Raw genomic sequence first — 19,838 nt, 5'->3', positions numbered from 1 at the left:
TTTTTCTAGTCCAAGGACATGTGTAGACATTAATCATGAAAAACTGGAATTTATGATCTTGAAAACAAGGACCTTAATAAAATACAAAATGATTTTTAAAAATCTCTTATGCATTAAATAATCAGGTTCAATGTAGTTAGAAACATTTAACATCCATATAAAAATTCAAAAAGCAAATAAACTGGAGCTTGTATTTGAACAGAAAATGGATGGTGGCTAATGCAAGGAGTGGAGTGGCAAAGACTCAAAGTAAGTGCAACACTTACGGCTACTTCAGAGGATAAGGAAAGGCTACTTCCAGGATACTGGAAACTTTTAAATATAAGCTACAGTTCAGCAGCTTTTAAAATTTCATGTTTATTCATATTTTTCAAAATATATGTACATAAAAAAAGGAAGATTTACAACAGGAAAGATTGCCTTACATGCAACACAAATTCCAATAAACTCATGATGGGATCATACATTGATTATGGATCTAATTCAAGCCAATCTTCTCAAGTCCAATTCCCAGCCACATTTCAGGCTGCAGATGGGATCCCAGGAGACAATGCAAATGGAATGAATTAAACAAACATCTTTCGCCTCTGGCAGCACTCAAGGGGCCAGAAGATGTACACCAAAAAGTTTAAGACAATTAAAATGTCAAGTGCCACAGGGAAGATAAATGATAACCAGAAATCAATATTTCTTAGAAAGCTAGTGCTATTTAACACAACTTCACAATACTAAAACAAATACAAATAAGAAAGGGTTAGGTAGTCGGGCTTCATTTGTTTTTTCTTTTCTCTTTTTAAGTAACTCAAAAAGGAAGCCACTTGCTTGTTATCAAAAGTGCTATGGAAAGAAAGGAGGGGAAAAAACCCACAGTTTATTTTAGCAAATTGTATGTTTTTCCACTTAACAATTCTACATTAGTAATGGTATAACTCTCCAATATTTCCTTATAAAAAAGGCAAAGAGGAAGTGACAACTTATGCTCCAAATATTAAAAAATATATTTAAACATTTGATCAAGAAGATTTTATATGTTTTGATTTTTGGTAACACAGGTGACGCCAGAAATCACAAATTCAGTATGTTCCTATATTTCCCCTTCCGTCAAAAAACAAGTGGTGGAGAGATCTTGTGCTTGCTTTTGAGGGAATGCAATGCCCAGGGGTCAATGAAAAATACCTAGGAATTGATCAATGTGAAAAGGGGCCCAAAGGAGTCGTGCATCTTCAGAATTGAATGAGATCATAATGTTTTTGGCCTATTTCCAAAGCTAAGACATCTCTGTGTTTACAGTTGGAGAGAAGGGGCTAGTGGAGTGGTTTTATAAATAAGATTAGTTATTATAGCTATAACTGAAGTCTCCAGGCAGGAGGCGTTATGATTCAGTCAGTGCTATACTGCCTCCTTTTTACTTCCAGCACCTGACTAGCATCCCATTCTTGATGCTTTCTAACAAATATAAAAATCTTCGCAACCGTTTAGATAAAACTGGAAGGAAAAAAAAAAAAAAAAAAGCCAAAGCTGACCATAAAAAAAGAAAGAGGCTTGGGGTGGGGGGAGAAAAAAGGACAAGTATAGATTATACAGTTCAGGGAAGTCCAGAATTATCACAGAAATTAAAATGACTGGGAGGGAGGGTGCGGGGGGAGGGGCAGGCACCAAGAAGAGCACCTAAAGCTAACAAATGGCTAAACTGGTTTATTTATATTCCCTCCCCATAATGTTCATAGGGGAGGAAAAAAATGTAATTTTAAAAGCATCGAACTAAAACAAATGCACACTGACCTTAGAAAATAAGATTTTGAATTTCATCATGATACCCTTTTTTCCTATAAAATTTACTTTTTTGCTTTGAAAGATTTCTTCATGGTGGATTTGCCCTTGCCAGGCAATTTCACTTCCTTTCTCACACTGGCTGCAGGCTTCTTTGAAGAGCTACCACTAGGTTTTTTGATGACTGGGGGTGAGGGTCTGGCTTTCTTGGCAGGAGTTTTGGCCTTAGGAGGGGCTTTCTTGGGCAGGGGCCTAGCTTTCCCTCGCTGGGCAGCTGGGACTTTAGGTGCAGGCTTGGACCCTCTCTGCTTCATGGATGCAGCCTTCCCTGGCGACTTGGCTGGGGTTTTCTTCTGCAACCTGTGAAAACCAAAGAGCAAAGGCAATTACTTAGTACTTGAAAGATTCACTTCACCAGGATGACCAGATACTTTGCCAAAAAAGAAATAGCAAAGGTAGAAGTCACCTAGGTTAAGAAGAGGAATGTGGGTTATTACTTTTTACCTAAAGGCTTTACTAAAATTGTATAAAAACTCAACCAATTCCTGAAGTCTACACATAATTCCATGTTTTTCCTAGAAAAATATGGAATTCTTTTTCTTCAAATAACCAAACTATGGACACACACACACACACACACACACACACACACACACACACACACACACACACACACACACACACACACACACACACGTTTGACCAAAGAGTTATTACATATTCACAGTGTTTCACAAGTTTAGAGCCTCTAAATGCTCAAGAACAAGACAAATTCAAATGTTACACAAAGAATCTGAGAAGGATCCTGAACTGTCAACACACTTTTCACAGCCTCTCCTAGTACGGTCATTTTCAGCTCTAAGAAGGGTTTTCCACACGTCCCCACCTTCTCTTAGGTGGTGGCTCTTCATCCTCAGAGTCCTCCTCTGATGACTCATCTTCATCTTCATCCTCATCTTTAGAATCATCTGGCTCTTTCTTTGGAAACAGAACTCCTGGGCTAGTAAGAAAAAAAAAAGTAAAGAGAAGTCCCATCAGGACAAGGAAAAGAATGTGAACCTAGATATGCTCTTCCCTGAACATAACCCACTTCCTCCCACCCTCCCCAATTATGTCAAGTTAGGTTACAAATATCAGGTACAATTTAACCTATTTTGAACAAACATATGAAGTTATGACAAATCTATAAAAGTCCCAGACCATACCTCATTCCCTTCCTCCCTCCATTTAATAAAACTGATACTTCCATCATTTATTTAGTAAACAATTATTTAAGCTCCTGACATGTGTTTGGCACTGTTATCAGCCACTGAATATATAGCAGTGAATGGTCTATACAGCGGTGAACAGCCTACGCAGCAGTATATATTTTCTGCCTTTATGATACTGGCAAAAGACCTCAAAAGTGTCATAAAGCCTGAATCTCTTCAAAGTTTTTGAGAAACTCAGCAAGGATATTCTAAATTTTCTTTGTCCTTAATGGTAGAAAACTTGATCCCACTGATTAATAAGTTCTTAAATTATAACACTGTATGTGCATGATTTTAAGAATATTTAAACATTTGAAAAACTCAAATAATACACATTCAATCAAGTAACACTTATGTTTATGCACAAAGAACAACGTAAGCAAGCTACACTACACTGCTGAAACAGGTTTCAGTGGTACATGTCATGGCACTTTATTAGAAACGAAAGTGTAAGAAGGTGAAAGCATGGGTATGCAGAAAAATGCTTGGTCCATAGGAGGTGCTCAATACATTTTTTTTGGTTAAATGAATAAATATGTATAAGAGACAAGTTTTCAAACAAACAGCCTTGTCTCTATAGTATGAAGAGGCAGATTAGGATTCTTAGAAGTAGCCAGTGCTCTCCCTACTTGGTGCTGGACCATTAAAACATACATAATCCTCTAATAATCTTCCTGTCATTACCATGTACTTTATTCTTTATTAGAAGGAATGAACATCTAAATGACTGGCCAAGAATCTCAAAGAAAATTCAACGCTTGATTTCAGGAATACGCGCCTAACAGTAAGTTCCAGCAGGATAGCCCCAATCCCCCTATTCTTATATGAAAACCTTCAGCTCTAAAACAATACTGCCTTAAGTAGTCTTTATTTTCAAGTATATTCAGTTCAGTATAACAACAATAAGGGCAAAATAAGTTAAGCCAAACCTGTAATCTGGAGTCAGATTTTAAATTTGCAATGACCAATACTTCACATTATGGGCTAGGTGCTTACCTGGGGTAATAGGGAAAACAGAGCTGGAAGGTGCCACTGAATCCTTTACCAGAGATCTGTTCCATCCACCCATTCTTTTCGCATCTCTGTAGGGTTTTCTTCAGCAAATGCACTGAACAATAAATTCAGAAATGAAGAAAGTACTTATTTATTCAGATTTGATAATTCCCTCAACCACAATCAGTTATACATCAATTTATTGTCCTGACATGTGCTAAGTGAATCCCTTGTGGTCATAGGGATTTTTAACTAATTCACTAAATTATTATTAAGTGTCCATAAATTTGGAAAGAGTTAAATTATGATGGGAAGAGACTTTACAGACCATTGTGTCAAATTCCTCATTGCACAGAAAGTGGAATAGTAGCCAAGGGTGGCTAATGACTTGCCCTACAGTCATACATAAATGGTTAATAGCCAACTTAAAACTCAATCTCTCATTTCTATTCATTCGAACATCTACTGAGTGCCTGTAAGTACTGATAAGCATTTAGAAGGATATCTATAAAGAGAAAACCAATTTCTCAAGAATCAGCAAACAGTAACAAAACACTATCATGGCTCCCAAAGGCCTCACCAGTTCTCATCTTTCATATAAAAACACATAAAAATACACTTTATTGTGATTCAGTGTCCAAATAAATAGCTGCCACAATTATTAGTGACACTGAAAAGGTTAATAACCAAATTCATCTTCTAACACTTGGTCAAAAGAGAAAACCACAGAATAATCTACAGGGACAATATGCACAATTAAACACAGTATATATCTTAAGTAAAGAAAGAGAAAAAACAGCCATACAAGGGCTTCCCTGGTGCCGCAGTGGTTAAGAATCCACCTGCCAATGCAGGGGACACAGGTTTGAGTCCTGGTCCAGGAAGATCCCACATGCCGTGGAGCAACTAAGCCCGTGCACCACACCACCACAACTACTAAGCCTGTGCTCTAGAGCCCGCGAGCCACAACTACTGAAGCCCGCACGCTTAGAGCCCATGCCCCGCAACGAGAGAAGTCACCGCAATGAGAAGCCCATGCACCGCAACCAAGAGCAGCCGCTGCTCGCTGCAACTAGAGAAAGCCTGCGTGCAGCAACAAAGACCCAATGCAGCCAGAAATAAATAAATTTATTAAAAAAAAAGACTTCAAAATTAGCTTTTCATCTAAAACAATATATTCTAGTTTGTATTTTCTGTTACTTAATTTTCATATTCCTCACCCTACATCATTGTGCCTACTCTCACAGTTCACTGAGAAAATATACACTCTCACTAATCTGTATGTGATAATACTGCTACGGCAAGGTTTCTAATCTCAAATCACCACCTGACAGGGTAAATATACTTTACTGAAAAAAAGTATTTTCTGTTTAGGGCTTAAGTCAATAAGAAATAACCTAAGTGGTAAGTATTTTAAAACAATGGCTTGGTTTCAGGGTGATATTAGATGTTCTGGTAAACATTCAGAAGTAGGTGAAAAGATACTATACTTGAGAGGTGTTTCGAACCTAGAAATTTGTCTCTATTATAATAAAAATAAATATCAGAAAAATATAGCAAAGTAAAATCAAATTCTGATCCTCAGCAGACACTAAATCAAGGATAAGTCTTGATTCTTTTTTGGTAAATAATAAAGTTTGTAAAGTTGTTCCCTCTTGGTTTTCAGTCAGTAGTTAGTGCTTTTTCATTAACAGCATGATCTCTAGGGATCCTTTCACAAGACAATCCCCTGGGTTCCCCGTTAAATGTGCTCACCCCTGAGTCTTACTTTGATAGTTAGAATTGGTCCCTGGGTGGTTCTCCAGGACATACTTCTTCAGAGCAGTGGTGGAGCAGGTCTTCGGCTCATTCATGGCAGCAATTGCAGACAAGATGGCATATTCCATCAGGCTTCCACCAAGCAGGGGTTTCTCCCCTGATTTCTTCAGCTGTTTTCCAAGGAGGAAGAGAAAAGCATCAAGACAACACTCTCCCAAAGCAGGTCAAGACAAGACTCCTCTGCACCAGGTGGGTCGGAGTTCCTGCATTAGCACAGATATGTTTTACAATAAATTGTCAGGTTAGGGACTTTCTCTTCCCACTCTTCAGGTATTCAACCTAACTGAGGAGTCCCAACCCTCCTAGGGATATTTTCTCCTTCTATCCACCCCTCCATCCAACTGAAAATAGCAAAAGCCAACCTAACCCAAAGAGAGTGACAGCTCTACTCCAATAAGGAGGTTAACTTGTTATGACCCCAATAAATTAACACTTTTGAGAATACTTCCTTTTTTCTGAATCTGAAAAATGGAGTATTTATAAAAATAATAAATAGCCTTTTTAATCCTGTAAGGAAAATGGCAACGGAAAAGTTTGATAAATATTTAGGGTATCATACAAAAGAAAATTATATAACATACTTCAAGGACAAAAGTCTGGGGAACAAAGGTTAGCACCAATAAGCAAAAAGGTTAAAGGACAAACTGAGGTATGGTCTACAATAGTGAGTCTCAAAAGAAAGGTCCACAAACCCCCTGGGGTTCCTGAGATCCCTTCAGAGGACCTGCAAGGTTAAAACTATTTTCATAATAATACTAAGATATGATTTGCCTTTTTCACTGTGATGACATTTGCACTAATGGTGGAAAAACAATAATGGGTAAAACCGCTGCTACCTGTGGAGGCACAGAAATGTACCAGTATTTACTGCACTCTTTACTGCTATACGCTTATGGTTAAAAGAAAAAAACAAAAAACAAAAAAAAACCCAGTTTCACTTAGGAATGTCCTGGATATAAAAATGATTTTATTAAATCTCAACTCCAATGCATGTCTTTTTGATACTTTGATGGGGCAAAGTGAGAAGAATTTATAAAGCATGTCAGCTGCATCTGGAGGGATGGTGGTAGTCTCAAGAAAAAGCACCTAGTGATTGAGTTGTGAGCTGAATTTTTCATGGAATATCCTTTTTATTTGAAGGAACAATTAACAGATAAACTATGGTTAATCAGACTTGGGTATCTGGTAGTCATTTTCTTGAAAATGAATTAAGTGAGCCCGTCATATCAAGGAAAACAACTAAGAGTATTTATTGTCAATGATAAGTTCAACTTTTCAAGAGAGAATTTAAATTGTGGAAAACTTGCATCTACCATCATGAGCATAATAATTTCCCAATACTTAAACGTTGTTCTGATGAGATCAGTGGGTGATATTAATGAATATGATTTTTGTTACTGTTGGATGAAATGTGCCAATATTTTAAAAACTGCATAATTCAATGAACTACTATTCTTCAAATGACCAAGTTATAAAATTATGGTTAAAAGATACACTCAAAGTTCAAGACAGACCAAAGGATTTTAAGGTAACAGAGTACAACAAGTTCATTGATAAGGTTTCAGGTTCCACATGGCACCTTTAACATACTTTAATACCACAAAATCAATGAATGTAATATCATATTAACAGAATAAAGGACAAAAGCCATATGATCATCTCAAGAGTTTTAGAAAAGGCATTTGACAAATCCAACAGCCATTCATAATAAACTTCCAACAAACCAGTAACGGAAGAGAACTTTCTCAATCTGGTAATAGGCATCTATGAAAAACCCACAGTTTTAACGGTGAAAGAATGAATGTTTTCCCTTTAAGATGGGTAAAAAGACGAAGACATCTACTCTCATCACTGCACTGGAGGTTCTATCCAGTGCAATCAGGCATGGAGGGGGAAAAAAAAAAAAAGACATCCAGATTGGAAAGGAAGAAGTAAAATGGTCTATTTTCAGATGACATTATCCTGTATGTAGAAGATCCTAGGGAATCCACCCCCAAATCCCAAGGAACCCACAAAAAAACTCTAGAACTGGGCTTCCCTGGTGGCACAGTGGTTAAGAATCTGCCTGCTAATGCAGGGGACACGGGTTCGAGCCCTGGTCCAGGAGGATCTCACATGCCGCGGAGCAACTAAGCCCGTGCACCACAACTACTGAAGCCCGTGCGCCTAGAGCCCGTGCTCCACAAGAGAAGCCACCCCAATGAGAAGCCTGTGCACCACAAAGAGGAGTAGCCCCCGCTCACCATAACTAGAGAAAGTCCGCATGCAGCAATGAAGCCGCAAAGCAGTCAAAAATAAAAGTTAAAAAAAAATTTATAGAAAAAAACACTCTAGAACTAGTAAATGAGTTCAGCAAGTCGCAGGATACAAGATCAAAAGACAAACCAACTGTATTTCTATAGGCTAGCAATGAGCAATCTGAAAATGAAAATCCCATTCACAATAGCATGGAAAAAGAGTAAAATATTTAGGAATAAATTTAACAAAAGAAATATAAGAACTGTACACTGAAAACTACAAAACACTGCTGAGAGAAGTTAAAGATCTAAATAAATGAAGAGACAGTGAATGTCCATGGATAGGAAAACTCAACATTGTAAAGACAGTGATTCTTCCCAAATGGATCTATAGGCTCAATGCAATCTCTACCAAAATCCTAGCTGGATTTTTTGTGAAAATTGACAAGTGAATCCTAAAATTCACACGGAAATGCACAAGATCCAGAATAGTCAAAATACTTTTGAAAAAGAAAAAGTCGAGGACTTATATTTCCCAACTTCAAAACTTACTACAAAGCTACAGTCATCAAGACAGTGTGATCGTGGCATGAGGATTCACATACAGATCAGTGGAACAGAACTGAATCCAGAAATAAACCCTTACACTCATGGTCAATTAAGTTTTGATAAAGGTACGAAGGCAATTCAGTGAGAAAGGGACAGTCTTTTCAATAAATGGTTTTGGGACAATTGGATGTCCACATGCAAAAACATGAATTTATAACCCCTACCTCACACCACAAACAAAACAACTCAAAACGGATCACAGACCTAAATGTAAGAGCTAAAGCCATAAAACTCTTAAATATAGCAGTAAATCTTCCTGATCTTAAGCTAGGCAATAATTTATTAGATATGTCACCAATAATACAAGCAATTAAAAAAAATGATAAACTGGACTTCATCAAAATTAAACACTTGTGCTTCAAAAGGCACCATTAAGAAAGTGAAAGCATGGGTTTAGGAGAAAATATTTGCAAATCGTATATCTGATAAGGAACTTGTATCTAGTTATATAACTCATAACTCAATAATAAAACAAATAGCTCAATTTTAAAAATAGACCAAGGATCTGAATAGACATTTACCGAAGAAGATAAATAAATGTCCATTAAGCACATGAAAAAATGGTCAACATCAGCAGTCTTAGGGGAATGCCAAACAAAACCATGAGACACCACTTTGTATTCACTAGTATGGCTATAATTTAAAAAAGACAATAAACGTGTTGGCAAAGATAAGGAGAAACTGGAACCCTTATACATACATTGTTGGTGGGAATGCAAAACGATGCAGCCACTTGGGCAGTTTCTTAAAACAAATTTACCATATAGTCCAGGCAGTCCACACTCCTACTTATATACCCGAGGGAAATAAAAATGTATATCCGCACAAAGAATTGGACATAACTGTTCATAGGCCACATTAACCATAATAGCTAAAAAGTGGAAATAACCCAACTTGTGAATGGATAAATGAAGTGTGTCAGATCCATACAGTGGAATACTATTTGGCAATAAAAGGAATGAAAGTACTGGTTCATGCTGCAACATGGATAAACCTAAAAAAACATTATGCTAAGTGAAAGACGTCAGACACAAAAGACCACATAATGTATGATTTTACCTACATGAAATATGCAAAAAGGCAAATCTATACAGAGAAAAAATAGATCAACAGGTTGGATGGGGATGGGAACAGGGAGTGATGCAAACGGGCCCAAGAGATCTTTTTTGGGTGATGGAAATGCTCTAAAATTGGACGGTGGTGATGGTTATACAACACTGTAAATTTACTAAGAATCACTGAATTATACATTGTAACATAAAATGATTGTATCTTATGGTGTATAAATCATACTTCAATAAAGCTATTACAAAATACTATCATTTGTTGAGTTTTGGTATATACTATCAAAGAATAGTATCAACCTCTACCTGAAAATTATCTTAAAATACTCCACATTTATCTAACTGTACTCCTGTGTGAGCTGGATTTTCTTCATAGATGTAACCCAGAATATATTAAAACAGATACCAGCTGTCTTCTATTAAGCTAGAAAGTAAAGACTTTTGTAAAAATATAATAGATAGTAACCCTCTTCTCATTAAAATTTTTTTTATTTTGGGAAATACAGGTTTTTTTTTGGTCGTGCCATGTGGCATATGCAGAATCTTAGTTCCCTGACCAGGGATCAAACCTGTATCCCCTGCATTGGGAGCACAGAGGCTTAACCACTGGACCTCCAGGGAAGTCCCATAGGAAATACAGTTTTCATAAAAAGTGTTATTTATGTTACATGCAATGGGTTTATTATTGTTTTAATGAATTAATATTTAAAATTTTCCTCAGTTGTAATTTCTAATATGGTAAATATTGATATGCACAACCCACATAAACAAAACCTTCTGGGGCCCTCAATACATTTTTGGAGTATAAGGAGGTCCTGAAACCACAACTTTTGAGAACTACTTCTCTACAACCAAGCCTTTTTAGCCTCTAACCTGGAATGTCCCAGAAGCACCTTTGCCAGTTATTTGTTCTAACTGGCCTCTCTCTACTGCTCTCTGCAGAGCATTCTTCAACAGCTGAGGCCTGCAGAGAAAACATAAAATAACAATAAATATATTAATGAAGGTAAGATTTGAAGAAAACAGAACCAGGGTTATTCTAAAGAACTAAAGTTCTGATTCCTATTATATGTGTAGTACTTTGTTAAAACAGTGAAGTAATACATTGTTGGCACCCTTAATAAGTGGTATTTCTTTTTTCTTCAAGCAAAGAAGCTAAGTCATTACCTGTACATACAGAACCATGAACCATACAGAACCAATTTCCAACTTGCCAGGGCACCCCAAAAGCCTCTTTTTTACCATCAGACTACAATAGCAACCAAACTTTGTAATCAAGCAAAGAATGGATATCTTTAAAGTCCCATCTAATTCTGATATTCTCTGCTGCAAAATTCCTGATTTTTTAAAAGTATATACACATTAACAAAAAATGGAGTTGTTTCTTACAAACCGGTATCTAAGGTCAGCCTAATAAAACACATTCCATAAGAAAGAAAATAGGTTGTTTTTAACATAGTATCTCTGCCTTAAGAGGGCTGTATTAAAAAAAGCAAAAACAAAAACAAAAAACTAGGTCATCAAAACCAAATGGCAGGCAAGAAGAAACTGAGTATCATTAAAAACATAAGAACAGGAATTCCCTGGTGGTCCAGTGGTAAAGAATTCGCCTTCCAATGCAGGGGATGCAGGTTTGATCCCTGGTCCAGGAACTAAGATCCCACATGCCACAACTAAGCCCAGGTGCCACAACTACTGAGCTTGTGCGCCTCAATGAGAGAGCCCGCGTGCCGCAAACTTCAGAGTCCACAGGCTCTGGAGCCTGCACGCCACGCTAGAGAGAGAAAACCTGCACATCACTACTAGAGAGAAGCCCGTGTGCTGCAACCAAGGCCCGACACAGCCAAAAAAAATAAAATAAAATATTAAAACAAAAACAAAACAGAAACACGTAAGAACAAAGTGTTGAGGCAAGAGCTGCTCTGTCAAGGAGCAATGGTCTGAACGGTGGGTGAAGAATGTCAGGTGCAGGGAGAAATCAATCAAGTTGACTTAGGGCTTAAAGGGGTCTGTGGTATGGAACAAGACAAAATGGAAAGCTATACACCCAGGCCAACAACAGGACATCTGAAGAAAGGGTTAATCGTAACCCAAAAGTTAAGAGATGTGTTTTGCCACACCTCCCCAGAATTACTAGAATAGCACCCAAGGAGCAGAAAATCATGAGACTTCTTTGAAACTGATTACTTGATAAGTTAAGTTGAAAAGATTAACAACTTGGCAGCCCGATGAGGGCCAAACTATTACCACTTGAGGTGTTTGGAGAAGAAATTTTGAATCTTTTGAATCTTTTCTCCAACCACTAAACATTACAGCCTGAGCTGACACTAGAGTTATTAATTACATTATCCACATGTTTGGGGTAGAAGGGTGGAGGGGATCCCCTGTTCTAACAGGATGCTAAAGAGCAGAAACCATCCTGACACTCCAAACGAAGAAACTCCCTCTCCACCAAATCCAAGTATTTCTAAGCCAGTGCTATTCCATTCGGGACAAATATGATTTACGCCATAACCCAAAACACACTCAAAGTCATTCACCCCACAAGTATTTACTGAGTATTTATTATGATTATGCAGGAATAAACACTTAGATCTAGTCACTAAACTCAAGGAATTTAAGAGATGATGAATACATAATAATTATGGTAGAGAATAATAAGGTTCAGGGTTGAAGTATGTGCATAGAGCTTTGGGAACACAATTGAAGGAATGATTTTACTGTCAAACAATTTTACTATTAGTTGCTCTGTAAGTTAGATTCCAATGGAGGATCATACAGCTTAAGTTAAACACTGAAACCCTAGTCTCTTGTATCAAATTAAACAACTAATCTGAGAAGAATCTTCTTTTTTTTTTTTTTTTTTGGCCATGCCGCAATGCTTGCGGGATCCTAGTTCCTCGACCAGGGATGGAACCCAGGCCGTTGGCAGTGAAAGCTTGGAGTCTTAACCACTGGACCGCCAGGGAATTCCGAGAAGAGTCTTCTTAACAAAGGTTCAAATGCTTCCGGAATGAGTTATCAGTTAAATCGGTTCCCGTAACATTTCTGTTTTCTCGGCACTACCGGTCATTACCTTAGCATACACCTTATCCTGGGCCTTTGGAAATCTCACAGTTCTATCACTCACTCCTACCTTCAGGTAAAACCACACTCATCAAGTGCTTCAAAGCTTCTCAGGTTGGCCCTTTCTCTCTCATCACTGTTATAACCTTAGTACAAGCCACCATGGTCTCCCTTCTGGGCACTGTGCTGCTGTTTTCATAGTGCACACCACTATTAGGTCAATAAGCCTATAAAGGCCTCCTTTAATGTGTGACTCAGTTGATCAGGTGTCAGGTCTTAATGCTTCCACCCAGCTTTAAAGCTTTCCATGGCCTGGTGCCAGCCCTTGTTAGTCTAGATCCAGGCAGGCTTCTTTCTGTTCTGCAAAAAGAATGCCAACTCCTGCCTCTGAAACTTTTTCATGAAGCTCCTTTAAGATGCCTTCTCCACTCTATCATCACATCTAAATTCTATACATTCTCTAGACCCATCTCAATGGGATGGGACCCGACTGGATCCTCACCTTGATTGGACGGGGCCCAATCAATCCCCATCTTTTTAACTCACTGCTAACTCCCAAGCACAATTCCTTTTTCTGAAAACTTCTAGTCTGTATCACACCATTCTGTACCTATGACGGTGCTAACTAGGTGCTGCTGTAAATGTTTTACACGTACGGAATAAGCAAGAGAATACAACAACCCCAAGAAACAGGTACTACTATTGCCCATACTTTACTGAATGGGAAAAGTTAAGTGACAGAAAAATTAAGTCATTTCTGCCAGGTCACATAGCCAGGCCGTGGAAGAACCAGGTTATAAACTTGAGCAGTCTGATTCCAGATTTTGCATTTTTACTTACTATGCTAGGTAGGCCTGCACTTTCCAATATAAGACAGCCCTGGACAGTGGAAAAAGGAAGAGGTTATAATGGAAAAATGAAATAAAGTTCTGCTTTCACCAGTGAATAGCCAAGTAACCCAGGGTAAGATTTTTATCAGCAAAATTGAGGAATACCTATTTTTAAGTCTATTTTGAGAATTACAGAAAACAATGCAAAATAAAATGTTTTTAAAAGCCCTATACAAATTTATTTTATACAATTTGTTTATTATAACACATTTATAACAAATTTTTCTATTTATTGTAACAAGTTTTTCTTTTTAAAAATAAGATGACTAGGCCAGTTTAATTAGAAAGCAGGGAATAGTGAGTGATTGTTGGTGGCTATGTTTTTCAACTGTGGAGAAAGTCTGCACAGAGAGAGAGAAAAACGAAAGCAATGCACAAAGCGAATGGAAGGTAAGGGAGGGAGTGGCAGGAATCTAAGAGTTACATCAATCTGTTAGAAACGCATGGACAGAATTAAGAAGATCAAAAGACTCTTGAAATTACTTAGAGTTTAAACTGTTAAGAAATTAAGGGATCTCCAGAGAAATTACTATGTTTAGAGAAAAGTATGGGGGTAAAATTGCATCTTGGGCTATGCTCATATTTTGGTATGCACAGAAAGAGAAAAATCAAGAGAATATGATGAAGTTACACCATACACAAGGATCAGACATTAAAATTTGATTTCTACTGTCATATGACAGCATTACCTTTGAGAGCACCTTCTTAGAGGCCAACCCAAAGCCTACGTAAAGCCAACATACCCCATTTTTCTCTAGGGTTGCAAAAAACATTGTTAATAAAGGAGGTGACTTGCATGTTATATAAAAACACTGTCTTTAAACATTAGAATCATATTTAGTATGGTGTGATGCTCATACCATGAGAACCACGTTGGAATTGAGACTCACTAATAATACTAACATTAGATGAGTTATTATTACGCGCCAGGCACTGTTATTTATTTATTTGGCCGTGCCGGGTCTTAGTTGTGGCACATGGGATTTTTGTTGTGGCATGCAGGATCTTTTTTTTTTTAAGTTGTGGCATGTGGACTCTTAGCTGCAGCAGCATTCGGGATCTAGTTCCCAGACCAGGGATCGAGTTCCAGCCCCCTGCACTGGGAGCGCAGTCTTCACTACTGGACCACCAGGGAAGTCTCAGGCACTGTTCTAAGTGCTTAACACATACTAAGGTTCCTAACAACTCTATGACTTATACACTGTTTATCAATGAGGAAACCAAGACACAAAGAGATAACTCATTCAGAGATATAAAGCCAGAAATGACAGACTCAGGATTTAAACATATGGGTCGGGTTCCAAGGTCTGTGCTCTTTACCACAATGCTCTACAGCCTCCAGTGTACGGTAGGAGAAATTCATGTCTCATCTCATATGCTCCAGGGCAAAAGTTCCTTGAGTGAAATGGCCAGGTGAAGTGCCCATATTAGTTCACTCATTCAACTAATATTTACTGAGCATGTACTGTGTGCTAGGCTTGGGAAAAACAGAAGTGAACAATATAAAAATCTGCCATTTTGGGCTTCCCTGGTGGTGCAGTGGTTGAGAGTCCGCCTGACGATGCAGGGGACACGGGTTCGTGCCCCGGTCCAGGAAGATCCTACATGCCGCAGAGCAGCTGGGCCCGTGAGCCATGGCTGCTGAGCCTGCGTGACCGGAGCCTATGCTCCGCAACGGGAGAGGCCACAACAGTGAGAGGCCCGCGTACCGCAAAAAAACAAAAAAACAAAAAAACACAACTGCCATTTTAATGGGATAAACAGGTAATTTTAAAAAAGGCAAATAAAATACACATTATGTTAGAATATGATGAGTGCTATGGAGAAAAATAAGGCAGAGAAATAGAATTCCGCACGCTGGGAGAGGAGGGAAAGGTTGCAAATGTAAGTTAAATGGTCCTATCAACCAAATGCAATGAGTGGACCATGTCTGGATATTGACTTGAAAAAACCAACTGTAAAAAGTCATTTTGGAGACAACTGAGGACATCTGAACATGGCCTGGGTACTGGATAATGTTAAGGAATTATTAGTTTAGTTAGGAATTAGGTTAGTATGATGGTTATGTTCTCTCTACATTTATGTGTATGTCTGAAAATTTCCAAAATAAAATGTTAAAAAATGGTACGGTAATCAAGGCAGGCGTGTGGTGATGATACGAGAGTAAAAACTTAAAGGAAATGAAAGAGTGAGTAAGGTGGGTTATGGGGGAAAACCACCCAGGCAAAGGGAACAGCAAGTGTGAAGTCTCTGAGGCCAGTAAGGGAGACAAGAGTAGTAGGAGATTAGGTTGGAGATGCAATGGAAGCATAGTGTCTTGTAGGCCATTTTAAAGACTCTAGCTTTAAACTTTTTAACTGTGAGGTGGTTGGGAAGCCACTGGGAGGTCTGAGCAGCAAGGTGGTATGGTCTAACATACATTTTATTATTATTATTATTCTTTCTGTGTGTGTGTGTGTGTGTGTGGCGTATGCGGGCCTCTCACTGTTGTGGCCTCTCCCGTTGCGGAGCACAGGCTCCGGACGTGCAGGCTCAGCGGCCATGGCTCACGGGCCCACTCGCTCCACGGCATGTGGGATCTTCCCGGACCGGGGCACGAACCCGTGTCCCCTGCATCAGTAGGCAGACTCTCAACCACTGCGCCACCAGGGAAGCCCCTAACTTACATTTGAAAAGTCTCACTCTCACTGCTATGTTAAGAACAGACTGAAAGGGAGGGAGCATGGGAGAAGCAGGAGATTATTGCTCTAATGCATGTGAGAGATGATGGTGGCTTCGAAAAGAGTGAAAATAGCGAAGGTAATGAAAAGAGGTCTGTTTACGAATATATTTTAAAGACAAAGTAATTTTTTATAGATTACATTTAGGTGTGAGATAAAGAGACCAAGACAAACCCAAGGTTTTTGGCTTCAGCAACTGAAAAGATGTTATTGCCACTAACTGAGATGAGGGAGGTATGGGAAGTGCAGGGCCTTTCTGGTGGGGCAGGAGAGATGGTGCAGGAGGGACGGGCAAGGGTGGGGTGGGGATCAAGGGTTTAGTTTTGGACATGTGAAATTAGCCACACAAGCGGTGATGTCACATAGGTGTCTGTATATATAAATGTGGGGTTAGGAGGGAGGTATGGGCCAGATTTATATACCTGTATATTAGCATTGTGTAGGTGCTATTTAAAGCTTTGAGAATGCAAAGAAGTACCATTCATTCAAAGTGAATGTGGACAGAAAATACAAGAGGCCTAAGGTCTAACCATGGGGCACTTGTACGTTAAGGAGGCAGGAGATGGGAAATCAGGAATCCTTAGGAGGCTGAGAAAGAATGGGTGGGTAGTGAAGCTGGAGGTAGATCAGAAAGGTGTGTGTGGTGTTCTGAAAGGCAAGTGAAGAAAGTGTTTCAAGCAGGTGGGAGCCATCAACTGTGTCAAATGCTGTAGAAAGACCAGCAAGTAAGTCAAGGACTATGAACTGACTACTGTAATTTGCAATGTGGAGGCCCTCAGTGACACTGACAGGAAGAAGTATTTCAGGTAAAATGGTGGGGGTAATGTGTGACAAAAGTGGGTTTAAGACAAAGTAGGAGGAGAAAAATTATAGGCAGCAAGTATAGATAGACAACTCATACTTTAAAACTGTACTTTTCTTGTTCTTTTGTTCGGTCAAGCGTTAAGTACGGCTAAACTTTCACGTTAAATATATGTATGGCAGGATTCCACTGCAGTCAGTGGTAGAGAAAATCAAAGTAAAGGAAAAAAGAGCTTCAAAGAAAGAAGTTACTATTTAATAAGGTAATAAGAAAAGGTCTTCAAGTTCATCATCATCTATGGGCTGACAACCCACCAATTGTCGGGCAAATTTTGTTTCAACATAAAATGACAACGGGACATGTTCCCAAAGACATGGTGCAAAGTTACACTGCAATCACCAGCACGTCTCATGTAAGTAAAGTAGAACCGTAAGGAAAGAAAAAAGCTGGGGGAGGATACAGTCTCTAGTCACCAAAAACAGAGTAAAAAGAGGTAAGAGTGAAATGTATTTCCATCTTTAAATGCACCAAACAATGTGTACTGGACCCAAAGTTATATCTGTGGCTCATAATCAGGGTATAAGAAGCATGAAAAAATCCGGATATTAATTTCAAATTTTCTGCTTCCATGATTCCCCTTTCTTTGGCACTTTCACTAACTGGCCACTCTGAAGACCACTAAGTGCTCTTCTGAGAATGTGGCTTCTGGGCTGAAACCCCTGCAATTCTAACTGTATGCCTCAGTGATCCAAAGTAAATACCAGTACTAAACTATATCAGGACAATGTGCATCCAATACAGAAACTGTCTGTAGAAAGGACTCTGGATTAAACACAATTTCCCAGAAGTCAATATAACAAAGATGTTACACAAACACATTCAAAACACAAACTGTGAATTACAAATCTGAACAATGTGTCTGCATGAATCCACAAGCACATGTGACAATCAGTCTAGATGCTTTTAAGTGGTAATTATTTTACAAATGAATTACTATCAAAATTCTCTCAGAATTTTACATTAAATGTTTAAATGATGAAAATATTATGCTATTTCTATGCAGAAGTGCTACAGAAGCCTGAAGTCTCCTATGTTCTCAGTTATACATCTAAATAAAAAATGAGCTACCAACCACCTCATCCCCTATTAGGACGGCTACTATCAAAAAACAAACAAAAAAACACCAGAAATAAGTGTTGGTGAAGATATGGAGAAATCAGAACCCCTGTGCACTGATGGTGGGCATGTAAAATGGTACAGTCACTGTGGAAAACGGTGTGGTGGTTCTTTACATAGTTAAAAATAGAATTATCATATCATCCAGAAATTCTACTTCTGGGTATTTGAAAACAAGATCTCAAAGAGATATTAGTACACAAATGTTCACAGCAGCATTATTTCACAATAGCTAAAACATGAAAGCAACCCAAGTGTCCAATGACAGATGAAAGGACAAACAAAAGGACAGACAAACGTAGTATATACATACAACAGAATATTATTCAGCCTTAAAAAGAACGGAAATTCTCTAACACGCACAACAACGTGGATGAACCTTAAGGACATTATGCTAAGTGAAATAAGCCAGTCACAAAATATACTGTATGATTCTACTTATATGAGGTATGCACCTAGAGCAGTCAAACATTGTAGAGACCAAGTAGAATGGTGGCTGCTAGGGACTGGGGGATAAGGGGGAACAGGGAGTTCTTGTTTAATGGGTACAGAGTTACAGTTTTATAAGATGAAAAGAGTTCTGGAGATGGGTGGTGGCGATGGTAGCACACTATGGAAGTATTTCATACAACTAAACACTGTTACCACTACAAATGGTTAAGAAAGTAAATTTTACATTTATGTGTATTTTATCACAATAAAAAAATTAAAAAAATAATCAGCAGCTGAGAGGACATCGTTTAATTCTGAATATTCTAGTAGCTGACATCATGAAAAGTTACTCTATCAGAGTCTTGTGAAAGTCAACATGCGGTTTGAGTTTCAAAAAGAAACTACATATGGAGATATGAAAAGGAAAATATAATGGGACAAAAAACAAAACCCACAAAAAAAGGTTTTATTCCTAGCTCAACTGGAAGTAATCCTTACTGAATATTTAATCTTTCTCCTTTCTCATGAAAAAGGGGCTAAGGAAGTAATACAAACATCTGTGTTTTAAAGTCCAGGCCTCTGGCTCATACCTGATGTCCACTCTAAGTTTAGGGTAATACTGAGACACGTATTTCCTGATGAGACTGTAGGAAGCTTCTTTAGGTTCACAAAGGCGAGTAAAGGCCAGTGGGAGGATATCCTCCAATTTTACTTGTGGTTCTGGATCCACTGCAGAGCTCCTGTTCTGAAATGTAATATCAAAAATTATCATCATTACAGGATATAGAGTTTTCTTTTCTAATGCTTCTATATTCAACTCAAGGGCTTTCCCAAGCTGACTGCCAAATCAAATAAGCAAAATAAAACTATTCCTTTTTAGCACATTCAAATAATTCATATCACAGTGGTGTAATGTCACTTGAGTGGCAATTTCTTTGAGATAAAAGTTTCAGGGACTTCCCTGGTGGCGCAGTGGTTAAGAATCAGCCTGCCAATGCAGGGGACACGGGT

General features: G+C 38.4%; 1 protein-coding gene across 6 annotated transcripts in view; it reads right to left on the bottom strand.

Annotated features, from left to right (window-relative positions):
- Positions 1-336: 336 nt before the first annotated feature.
- The window catches only part of HP1BP3 (heterochromatin protein 1 binding protein 3), a 35,107-nt gene continuing 15,605 nt past the window's right edge, over positions 337-19,838 (bottom strand). For 5 of the 6 annotated variants that reach the window (XM_030876142.2, XM_030876161.2, XM_030876151.3 and 2 more), the window contains 6 exons: positions 19,418-19,572; positions 10,615-10,705; positions 5,782-5,941; positions 4,017-4,128; positions 2,657-2,770; positions 337-2,130 (listed from right to left, as the gene is read on the bottom strand). In XM_030876142.2, coding sequence (XP_030732002.1) covers positions 1,836-2,130; positions 2,657-2,770; positions 4,017-4,128; positions 5,782-5,941; positions 10,615-10,705; positions 19,418-19,572 — 927 coding nt within the window. In that variant the 3' untranslated portion in view covers positions 337-1,835. Of the gene's footprint in view, positions 2,131-2,656; positions 2,771-4,016; positions 4,129-5,781; positions 6,035-10,614; positions 10,706-19,417; positions 19,573-19,838 lie in introns of those variants that run through there. The other variant, XM_070045843.1, reaches the window with a different exon arrangement.

This window comes from Globicephala melas, chromosome 1, assembly GCF_963455315.2.
Source record: "Globicephala melas chromosome 1, mGloMel1.2, whole genome shotgun sequence".
In the NCBI taxonomy this organism is placed as follows: Eukaryota; Metazoa; Chordata; class Mammalia; order Artiodactyla; family Delphinidae; genus Globicephala; species Globicephala melas.
Note: the sequence above shows the minus strand (reverse complement) of the source record. Positions and strands in the feature narration are given on the sequence as shown.